Source organism: Triplophysa dalaica, chromosome 17 (genome assembly GCF_015846415.1).
Source record: "Triplophysa dalaica isolate WHDGS20190420 chromosome 17, ASM1584641v1, whole genome shotgun sequence".
NCBI lineage: Eukaryota > Metazoa > Chordata > Actinopteri > Cypriniformes > Nemacheilidae > Triplophysa > Triplophysa dalaica.
The window spans coordinates 1398262-1410466 of NC_079558.1; the positions used below are offsets into that span (position 1 = coordinate 1398262).

The 12205-nt window shown below is 36.4% G+C and overlaps 1 protein-coding gene across 1 annotated transcript; it reads right to left on the reverse strand.

Moving 5' to 3' along the window:
• Positions 1 to 1957: 1957 nt before the first annotated feature.
• Positions 1958 to 12130, reverse strand: LOC130439385 (uncharacterized). Its single transcript, XM_056771994.1, has 16 exons — positions 10941 to 12130; positions 10055 to 10486; positions 9344 to 9727; positions 9189 to 9260; positions 8388 to 8783; positions 7679 to 8071; positions 7518 to 7589; positions 4455 to 4844; positions 3863 to 4243; positions 3720 to 3767; positions 3431 to 3550; positions 3292 to 3342; positions 3043 to 3241; positions 2680 to 2842; positions 2491 to 2593; positions 1958 to 2265 (listed from the first exon to the last, which is right to left on the reverse strand). The coding sequence occupies exons 1-16, from the start codon at positions 11008 to 11010 to the stop codon at positions 2162 to 2164; spliced, it is 3378 nt and encodes a 1125-aa protein (XP_056627972.1). The 5' UTR covers positions 11011 to 12130; the 3' UTR covers positions 1958 to 2161.
• Positions 12131 to 12205: the final 75 nt, after the last annotated feature.

Below are 12205 nucleotides of genomic sequence, written 5' to 3' on the forward strand. Positions count from 1 at the left end.
GTAGCGTCTTTTGTTAATTGGACTTGTTATGATGCAGCGCAGACAGTGACACACGCAGACATGTCACATGAAAAGTCAGGGCATCAAAAACGTTAAGAAAAGAAGGAAAGAGAAGACAGAGAACGCCAAAGTCGACAGTATGTCACACAGTTTTTCAAAAAGAAAGGTAGCTTGACCTAATCCTGTATTCCAAAACTTATTTTTGTTGCTACATGACCTGCTTTTATCTAGCTATCTTAGTAAAATAATTACTGAATTATGAACACAGAATCAGCGGCTGCTGCACACCCACGTCCTCCTTCCCCCACGTCCCACGTCCCCGTCTTAATCAGCCGAACAAGGTGAGCCTGAGCGCGAAACTTCGCGAAAATTTTAGCCTCTAAACACGTCTTATCTACTGTGTTCGCCACATGATGATAACTTTGCAAAACAAAAAGTAATCTACACGCTTCTAAAACGACAAAATCAGTTTGCCGTGTCGTGTGTTCTGTGAAGTGACAGTGCTGCTGCTACGATCGATGCTGTCAAACTTGACGTTCTTAATATGAATAAAATGCCCCAGAAAAAAATTATATAAAATTGAATAAAACGTGTCTCTACTGTAGCTGATGTTTCCTGATTGAGCAGTTTGACCCAGCTGAAGCTTGTTCATGTAAAGTATATGTCAATATGTGTACATAATGTTCTGTTGTGCTTGCAAATGCAATTGAGATAATAAATGTTCTCCCTTTTATGTAAACAAGTACATATTTCTATATTTTTTTCTTGTTTTTGTAGGCTTTGTACTCATCGTTAAACATTTTAACTATGCAATGTGCTAATTATCTTTTTTTTAAGTATACAGGGCATGTTTATTGGGTTAAATTTTATCTGTAAAAAATGTAGGGGGCCCAGAAATTTTGGTTTCCATAGGGCCCAGAATTTCTGGCGGCACCCCTGTCTATAAGGGTGCCTTTTCTGATGCATACGGGCCTGATGCTATGAATAACCTTTTAATGTTTAGTTTCTTGATCAGATCTCAAAACATACAGTCAACAGTCATGAGTGTTTACTCTTTTCAAAGTGATAGCAGCTGTGGACTTGTAATTTCTGAATCACTAATTGACTACCAATACAACTATTATGATAAAATGAGACAAAATCTTGCCAGGTTTGACTGGAAGAGGTTGAACTCTTCGCTGTTAAAAATGGCAAAAATTGATCCAAGCTGTCACTGAAGAATACACCTTTACACCTAAAGATTGCATATTGGTACCTTAAATGTCCAAATCGGTACCAAAGAGTACATGTAAGTGATTCAGGTTAGTACCAAATGTACAGTACACAGTACATATTAGGCCAATACCTGTCAACACTTGGATGGGAGTCTCTCGTTTTTCACTCGTATCCTGTAACCAGTTCAGTTGTTTCTTCCGTGAAACTCCTGTATTTTCCATTTATTTCTCCTGGAACACGATCACAAATAGATGGGGGGGGGCGGAATGGGGTTGAGAACAGACAGACGACGGAGGCAGCCATGGGAACAATTCTGCGGGTCTTCCGGATTTTGGTACCCGAACGTTGACAGATACGATAAGGACGTTTTTTAAAGGCATCATCCCGGTGACAGCTTGGTAACATCTTTTGGGTCATTTTCCTGAGTGTAAATTTAATCCCTAACTAAATCTGAGTTTTAAATAATGGAGCAATGGGATTAAACCAGCCCTGACCCTGATTTGGCTGCAAAAATTGAAACCTGGAACAAAATGATTGTTTATATGTAACCTATAAATCTGGACCCATTAGATTGACATGCGTTGGATAGAAATGCTGTAGTATTGCCAAATGCTTTGTGTTTCTGTTTATATCTGTCCCTTCACCCCTGAATTATGCATAAAAGTTGACATTACAACAATTAATAACAGGAATCCCTTTATTATACATTGACTTAACATAGAAAGTAGTTGCAAGTTAGACATATCATTAAAATGTAATCTTATATCACCATGCTAAAAATCAAAACACACTGTAAAGCTATTTTAAAAAAGGTCTCATCACACATTAAAATTTAATGTTTAAGTTTAAAGCCAGTTATTTTTTGTCAATCAAGACAACATATGCATAAACAAAATCAAAGTATACACATCTTTTAAAATGAGAGCTTTTCATTTGTGTTAACCTATTAGAAGACGATGTAAGCACTCAAAACCAAAACCAGAAAAAACATCACAGAGCCACAAAGACCTGAGGCCCTCGACACCTTCACTTTTTCTGGAGCCAAAATATCTGTGAACAGGGAACATGGCATTGTTCAGTGCATGATGAATGTGTAAAACAGAAATATATATGCATTTAAAACTGTAACAGAGTACTAATGTGAGAAGTGAGCATGAAGTATTACATAACGTAAAATATGAATAAGGTCTTTCTGTAGCTTACATAGTAGCGCAATGCTCTTGTTACTTTGGGTAAAAAGTGTCAAGACTGCATAAATGTAAATGAAATGTTTACCTGAGTTTCCATTCGACCAGACCAGTGGACCCATAGATATGGAGGCAGTGTCGTGGAAATCCAGAGATCTGCCCATTCTCAGATGCTGTCCAGGTTGACATTGCTAAAGATTCAAATAGATTTTAGAAATATGGAAAGTTCAGACAAAAACAAACATTTTGTGAAGTAGAAGAGGATTTGTGTACTCACAGATGAGCAGGTATTGTTGGTCTGGAGACAAAGGTGAATTTTACAGTGCAGGTAAACTTTAGTGGACTTTGCAGTGAAGATGAACATCCTGAAGGAGAAACGACTGGATGTGGAGACGCCGTTCTGCAGAAGCTCCACTGTTTCGTCACTTGGATTGGAACACCTGAGAATATTGTAAATTATTGAAAAAAATCACGCAAAATCAATATTGAACAATGTTATAAAATAAAACAAGCACAAAACAACAGTGATTCAGCTATACTGTAGGACCCAAACAGTATGGAATACTATTTAATATAAGAGAAAAAGAAATTCTGAACTTTTGAATGTAAAAAGCGGAAAATAGACAAAGTATTGTTTTACTCTTCAATGATGAGATCCCAGCGGAGAGAGGACTGAGGATCATTCACAGGTGTCGCCCAACATGAGTCAATCACTGAAACAAACTGATGACCGTCAACTCCATCAACACGCACTTCCACAAAAGTCTTGTGGTCCACCTCAACATCCACACTACCATTGAACGGCTTGGAGAACTGAGCATCCTGATATGGAAGCTGGGGTCATTCAGATGTAAGAGATCAGCAGAAAAACCAGCTTCAAAGAGCTGACAGCGAGACAGAGACATGAACCCAGAACTGCTTTCACACGTCTCATAGGCATCTGAAGAACAAACACACAACACATCATTGATTAATAATTATAAAAATGACATTATTTGTTTAAGAGTTTGTAATAGAACAAGTCACACCAAAAGTGTCAGGGATAGATGTGGGTTGGGTCTGATTACAGAAACAGCCGTAAACACCATTGTGTTTTCCACACCACTCATTCTCAGTACAGTTGAGTTCATAGCACGGGTCTCTGATAACTACAAAAAAAAGTGAAAAACAGAAAATGAATGAGTCATTTGTTAACAGGATAATAGAAGTCATTCGTATCATCATTCATTCGATACCCAGCAGATTAATGTGACAACAAATTGGTTTAAATCAAACTATTAAAAAAAGATGTATGGGGGAAACAGTGTAATACTTTACCAGGGTATGTCACGGGAGATGGTAATGGGGTGTGAAAACTTCTGTGATCTGATATCAGAAATGATTAGAATAAAATGAATCTCAATCATTTCAAACCTTAAATATTATTTACTCAAGTGTATAAAAGGAATCAAAGTTTTTACCTGTACAGTAAGTACCCCAGTAAATTGGGATGACAAATTTATAAACATAGTAATTTCCAGGACAAGCTTTGACTTGTATGGGATGAGATTTGTAAGAACAGCAGTCATTCCATGACATACAGACTTCCCGGATCACCACTCCATCTTCTAGCTGTGAATGAGAACCATTGAGCGACAGTGGGTTATAAGAGCCACACATGCCGTAACCGACACATGACTCCGGCATCTGAGCATTCTGTCCACTGTAGAACAGCCTGTGCCAACCGGTCACATCAGAATCACATCTATAATAGGAGTAATCTGAATTGTTGGAGGCTCTCCAGGGCTCATCCAGACTGGTGTAGTTGTAGCAGGGGTCAATATTTGGAGAGCTTAAAGAAACTATAATGTAAAATGCATTAGATGTTAAGCTTATCTAAGAATAGAATTGTAGTTGCAGAAAAGAAAAGAAGTGTATGCAAAATTTCAACCTGCCTATGGGTTTAAATCTTGCTTTTATTGGGAATTAGCTCTTTTTTTGTCTCGTTTTTTTATAAAAGCAGTTGATTGTTAAGGTTCACAGAATGTACTATATTATAAAAAATGATTGTACCTGCACAATACACAGGTTGTGGAATTGACAGATTTGGCCTCGTCAGTTTGTAGACGTGATAATTTCCAGGACAAGCTTTGACTTGGATCGAGTCGGATCTGTAGTAACTGCACTGGCCATACTGAGTACCGTAAACTTCACGGGCAACGATGCCATCTTGTATTTTTGGATGAGGACCACCGAGCCAAAGAGAACTGAAACCTCCACATGTCATATAAGTGAAACACCACTCAGGCATCTGAGCGCTTGATCCGTTGATAAAAAGTCGATACCAGCCGTCCCATTTAACACGTGTGTCATCATATCCGTTCGGATTATAGTAATTTAATGTGCTTCTCCAGTGCTGCTCAAGAATACTGTAATCCCTGCATGGATCGGAGCTGATGGCAGCTGGTGAGAGAAAAAGAAAAGTTGTCAAACTTGATTTATTTTGGGGTTTTCTCACACTGTATTTATACAAGCATTTAAAATGTTACTCCTATAAGCACAAAACTATAAACAACAAGCAAAAAAGCACATTACTTGACCACAGGGACGTGCACAGGGGGGTTGCTCAGGTTGCCCGGGCAACTGCCCATATTGCCCTTCTCGACTCAGGTTGCCCTTCCGAGGTGGAAAAAATAAAAAATAAAAATCGTACAATGGATGCAGAATTTCACGTAGGTCTAGATAGAAAACAACGCAAAGCCTCATTCACTTCCATATTCGGTCACCGAAAATGAAAGTCAGTAGGGGAAGAGCAAACTCTGTTTACATGGCTTCAGCGCTGCACGCAACCGGCACCTGAGCCTGCATGAGCGGTCCTAGAAGGAGAGTGTCGCGGTTGTCGGGTGAGACGACTCAACGTTGTCAGAAAAGGTGAGTTTGTGATGTATAACAAACGAATGATCATCATCATCAAGTTTTTTGAAATGAAGTAAAATCTTCATAAATCCACGCTGAGTTTGCCACGTTTAGCCACATTTAGCCTAAATAATAAGACAGATATAGGCTAAAATTTCTTTGCTGATAGTTAGTTTCTCACATTTCCTTTTAGCAAGAAGAATGAATGATGGAATCACATTAATTATTTTATCCAAAAAGGTTAAATGCCTTAATATACGACGGCGTTTTAGTGCCACGAAAAAAAAAAGATTTCGAGAATAAAGTCGAAATGTTACGAGAATAAACTCGTAGTTATACGAGAATAAACTCGTAATATTTTGAGAAAATTTACAGAATTGCTAGAAACAATGGCTGTGGAGGATTTGGTAAAAGTACTTCAGCAGGGGGTCACAACGAGTTGTGGCATATGGATTCATATGATAAACCGAAGCAAACATTGAAATATTAAAACAATGCTTGATAACCTAATGTACAAAAAGCCGGTTGCATCAAGCTTATAAAAGCCACAATCCTTAAGGATTTATAAAAAAAAAATGTACAAATGTGAACTAAAGAGGTTTTAAAAATGACTGCTGTTGTTTGTAAGGCCTTCCGAACTCACTGGTTCAGATGACACAACTTAAACTCTTAAAATACAACATTCACGTAAACAAAATACGTTTAACGACGAGTTTATTCTCGTAAAATTTCGATTTTAATCTCGTAACATTTCGACTTTATTCTCGAAATCTTTTTTTTTTTTTACGTGGCATTTCGACTTTATTCTCATAACATTGATACTTTATTCTCATAACATTTCGACTTTATTCTCGAAATCTTTTTTTTTTTTTACGTGGCATTTCGACTTTATTCTCGTAACATTGATACTTTATTCTCATAACATTTCGACTTTATTCTCGAAATCTTTTTTTTTTTTTTTACGTGACATTTCGACTTTATTCTCATAATATTTCGACTTTATTCTCGAAATCTTTTTTTTTTTTTTACGTGGCATTTCGACTTTATTCTCGTAACATTGATACTTTATTCTCATAACATTTCGACTTTATTCTCGAAATCTTTTTTTTTTTTTACGTGACATTTCGACTTTATTCTCATAATATTTCGACTTTATTCTCGAAATCTTTTTTTTTTTTTTACGTGACATTTCGACTTTATTCTCGTAACATTGATACTTTATTCTCATAACATTTCGACTTTATTCTCGAAATCTTTTTTTTTTTTTTTACGTGACATTTCGACTTTATTCTCATAATATTTCGACTTTATTCTCGAAATCTTTTTTTTTTTATACGTGACATTTCGACTTTATTCTCGTAACATTGATACTTTATTCTCATAACATTTCGACTTTATTCTCGAAATCTTTTTTTTTTTTTACGTGACATTTCGACTTTATTCTCATAATATTTCGACTTTATTCTCGAAATCTTTTTTTTTTTTTACGTGACATTTCGACTTTATTCTCTTAACATTTCGACTTTATTCTCGAAATCTTTTTTTTTTTTTACGTGACATTTCGACTTTATTCTCATAACATTTCGACTTTATTCTCGAAATCTTTTTTTTTTTTACGTGACATTTCGACTTTATTCTCGTAACATTGATACTTTATTCTCATAACATTTCGACTTTATTCTCGAAATCTTTTTTTTTTTTACGTGACATTTCGACTTTATTCTCGTAACATTGATACTTTATTCTCATAACATTTCGACTTTATTCTCGAAATCTTTTTTTTTTTTTTTTTTTACATGACATTTCGACTTTATTCTCGTAACATTGATACTTTATTCTCGTAACATTTCGACTTTATTCTCGAAATCTTTTTTTTTTTTTACGTGGCATTTCGACTTTATTCTCGTAACATTGATACTTTATTCTCATAATCTTTTTTTTTTTACATGGCAGTAAAACGCCAACGTAGCACATCCCTGCAGGGTTGGCTGCGAAAAAGCCAACCAGCAGGTGAGACAGAGATTTTGCACTGTGATAAAGATGACATGACACTGTGTAGGCGAATTGATTAATTAATCAGAGTTTTTCTCAGTCCTTCATATAGCCCGGGAGTTTATTTTCAGTTTTTGGGGGGGGGGGGTGTGCCCTTTTTTCAGGTCAGAGCAACTGCCCCTCAAAATTCCTGTGCACGTCACTGCTTGACCATATATGGCTACTTACACAATGTCAGGCTGGATTCAGTAACCAGAGCTGGACTTGTAGTATAAAGAAATTGAGACAGAGTGTTGATATCTAAAAAATAAATTTAAAAGTGATTAAATTTAAGGCATTATGGGAGAATAATTATTAGATATTATTAAAATAACAAAAACATGTTTTACCTGTGCAGTACCCTGAATCCGCATATGGTTGTGGCTTCACAAATTCATAGACGTAATAATCGCCAGAACAGGCTTTGACTCTGATGGGTTGGAATGAAAAATCACAGCAGCCACCCCATAGAATCCTCCCACATATCTCCCGGGTCACAACTCCATCCTCTTTTTGAGGGTGAGGACCACTGAGCCACAGACTGTAATATGTGTTACAGGTGCCAGGACTAACACAGCTCTCCGGCATTCTGATGTTCATCCCATTGTAGAAAAGCCGATACCAGCCGATCCATGAAGTGTATCCATTGGCAATGTACACTCCACTTTCATTTGAGGCTCTCCAGGGACGGTCGAGAGATTCATAGTTGTAACACGGATCATTGCTGGTGTTGGTCAAAGCAACTATGATAAAGAAAAGAGTAAAAAAGTGTTGAATCATAATATACAATTTACAGAACGATGTTAGATGCAAACTGACAGCTTTGCATATTATCATTGTAAAAAAATACTCAAGGTGGTATTTGAGATTTCTCACATCAGCACGATGACAGAACAGAAGCTATACCACCAATCTGAGCAACCATAAATTATACAATTGCTTGTCAATAACCTAACATTATAAAACCATAGATAAATAAAATACAATAAAATTAGATTTGAATAATTACAGACAAAGAAACATGAGCTCTCTAGAAAAAAATATGGCACAAACTTTTACCTGTACAATATACAGGCATTATGATTGATAACTTTGGCCGTATGAGTTTGTAGACGTAATAATTTCCAGGACAAGCTTTGACCTGGATTGGATTGGATGTGCAGAATCTGAACCGGTTGTCAACAGAGCCGTAGACTTCACGTGTAACAATGCCATCTTTTATTTTAGGATGAGGACCACCGAGCCACAGAGCACTGAAGCCTCCACATGACATGTAAGAGAAACACCCCCCGGGCATCTGAGCACTGGATCCATTGTTAAGGACTCGATACCAGCCGTCCCATTCAACACGTGTGTCATCATGACGATACTCATATGTGAAACTGTGCACACTTCTGTAGTGATCATCCAAAATGTTGTACTTATAACATGGGTCATACTCTGTGTCAATGGCAGCTGTAAGACCAAAACAAAACAATGAAGATATCAACAAGAAGAGCTTTATAATGGCCCTGAAGCCCTCACGCACTGCACATTGTAGTTTCCAACTACAAGTTCAACAATAATTGTACAGATATAATAAGCACTCTTATGGGAGTAAAGCACCTTTAACATGACTTGTGTCAGAGCAGCTCTTACTTAAAGCATCACACGTCAAATATCCAATTTCTGTCGTTACTACAAAAAACTATGTTGTATAATTTCAACATGCAGCAAAAAGACACAAATAGCCGCTGAAAGCGTAAATGTATGCTTATAGCGTTCAATACCCAAGCAGAAAGGCTAAAAAATTTTGATTGTAGCTTTAAACCCAAACCCGAAGTAAACTAAGATTTCAGAGTTTCTTTGATGGCGACTAACATGAAGTCATGTAAGATCCGGTAAAAACAACTGGAGTTGTGGTGGAAGTCACACTGGATGTAGTGTCAACATCTAAAAGAAAAGAATGTGAAAATGTCATCAAAATAAAAAACAAAATATTCAGAAGACTTTAACAAGTCAAATTAAATCAGTACCTGTGCAGTATCCTGAACACCCATATGATGGCTTCACAAATTCATAGACATAATAATCTCCTGGACAAGCTTTGACTCTAATTGGTATGGACTTCATATTACAGCAGCCCGACCAACTGGACGCACAGACCTCCCGGGTCACAACTCCATCCTGAATGTGAGTGTGAGTACCATTGAGCCACAGACTGTAAAGTGTGTTACACTTGGATTTAACACAGCTCTCTGACATTCTGATGTTCAGCCCGTTGTAGAAAAGCCGATACCAGCCATTCCAGGACAAGGAGTCATCACAAAGATACAATCCACTTTCATTAGAGGCTCTCCAGGGACGATCCAGAGATTCATAGTTGTAACAAGGATCACTGACGATGTTGTTAAAAGTAACTGTCATTGAGAAAAGGGTTGTTAAGTGATAGTGTATAAATTGTATAAGTGTTGTTTTGCCATACATATTAAAATCCAATAATTAAAATGTTTAATGTGCAGTTTGTCAGTTGGTGTACATGTTTCAATCTTGCACCTCATGTTTGCAAGAGATCTTAAATCATTGACAGCTTTTCCAATGGTAACAAGCTAGTCCAAAAGAACTGGATTGACAAATACATTTGAGATGAATTCCAATCAAGTTAAGCTCAAGTGAAATGTTCCACATTCAACACAAAATAAGAAATCATGTAAAGGTCTGAGAAGAACAAAGATTATAAATTTTACCTGCACAGTATGTAGGTCTGCTAATTGTCATGTCGGGTTTAACAAGTTTATAGACGTAATAATGTCCAGGACAAGCTTTAACTTGAATGGGGCTGAGTCGTTGGTTGCCGCACTGGTTGTAGTAGTTCCACCGATAATTTCCAGAGACTTCTCGGGTCACCACTCCATCCTCAAGTTTGGGATGAGAACCAGAGAGAAACAGTGCAGTTTCACCTCCACATATTATGTAACTTACACACCACTCTGACATTTGAGAACTTGCGCCATTTAGATAGAAGCGGTACCAGCCTTTCCAGTCAACAAAATTGTCGTCCTTTTCATAGTACTGGTACGGCCGAACATCTCTCCAGATGTCATTAATGATTGTGTAATTATAGCAAGGATCAGAGCTGGAGGTTGTAGGTGCTACTGTAAGGGAAGTTATAGGTGCTACTGTAAGGGAAGAATGCCAAAAAGATAAAAACATTATATTAACACTCATTTACACACTGCTAAAATGTGTTTTAGTTTGGAGTTAGTCGAAACCTCACTCAAGTCTAACTCACAACCCTTTGCACTCAAATAAATAGTTAATAAACTGTAATAGACACTTTGCTTTTTTTATATGTGTAATATACATTCAGCTTGACAATAGTTTTTTTCTGATAAACTGCAGTAAAAAATCTTTACACATTTGAGAAAAGAAAGGGAATTGTTTTCCTTTGCAGTTTCTGGACATTAATGACAAAACAATAGGATTCTGTTTGAGAAAGATATACAAAATAAAACAGCAGGTAACTTTGCAGTCCATTGTAAATAAAAGGAGAATGAATGATTTATCGGCTAGCCACGGCAACTTGTTTCATTTATCAGAAATCATGTATAATCAAAAGCAGGATTAGCTTACCTGGTGTTTGTACAATATTTATTGCACCTGTTAAACATAAAATCCAAGCATTGCATATAAATAGTAGCATATGAATTTCACCTTTAATATTGTATTTTAAGTTTTATCGTGACATGATATTAAAAGTCTCACCGTTAACCAGTTGCAGAAGAGGCACACAAAATGAGATCAGAAACCTAATCATGTCTAAGCGCTCCTCAAAATATATTTAGTTTACTTTGTCCTGTTGATTTTTATGTCTCGCATATGAATAATTACTGTACCAGTGAGCAAGTCAAACCTGTGCTGATCTCGCACCCCTCACTTCATGCTGCTCTTCCTGTCCTGTCAAATAAACGCATTTGAAATTCTGGCATCATTTATAAACCCTAATATGATTCATAATCTGTTTGATTCTCTCTCTCTTCTGTCGAACACTAAAGGAAATAATTTGAGAAATGTCTCTTGGTTTCTCAATGGTTTTACAATGAAAGTCAGTGGGGTTCATAGTTTTTTGGTTTCCCATGTTCTCTTAAAATTTCATCTTTTATGGCAAAATAAAATATCCATGCAGATTTGGAGTGAAATTAGGGCGAATTAATAAACAATTGTTCCATTTAGGGTAAACTATCACTTTAATTCAATAATTATATATATATATATAACGCAAAAACATCAATAATAAAAGTAGACTGAAATTATTAAGAATGAAAAGAAACCTGACACTTATTTTCCCAGGTGCTAGATATGAACAGTATGTTCTTTTTACAAGATCAAGTGTTAAAAATGCTGCAAAGCAGCCTTTTCTAGATTGTTTAGTCGTATTGTTAGTTTTTACACAAACCTCAGAAAAGCAAGATAAAATCATACTGTACTGTGTACATGTTGTTTCTCAAATAGGCCTGGGGCTCACTAGGTGGCTTTCGCAATCCCCCAAAGGTGGGGAATTCTTGAGGCCTTGAGGTCAAACAAATGTATTCAAAAAACTGTTGAAAAGAAAAGACGACATTGTTGTCTAAAAGTCAGAATTATTCAAGATTAAAGTCACAAAGATCATTAAAAGTAATGACATGAACAATACAAATAGAAATGTGCATAATTCAGATAATATTCATATTCACAAAAATAGTCAAGACTCCGTCATTGGATTTCCATTCTGGCTTAAATTGCACGTCTAATGTAATAAAAAGAACACAGATTGAAATATAACAGGAGGTAAAAGATAAAATGTGCAACTCACAAGAGACAAGCATGTGTACATTACCCCATTGTGAGACATTTTAGGT

Coding starts and splice junctions, on each gene's coding strand:
- LOC130439385 (XM_056771994.1), bottom strand. CDS start 11,010: ATGCTACTATTTATATGCAATGCTTGGATTTTATGTTTAACAGGTGCA. Junction 9,728..10,054: donor CAGACCTACATACTGTGCAG/GTAAAATTTATA, acceptor TCTCAATGACAG/TTACTTTTAACAACATCGTC. Junction 2,594..2,679: donor CCAACAATACCTGCTCATCT/GTGAGTACACAA, acceptor TTGAATCTTTAG/CAATGTCAACCTGGACAGCA.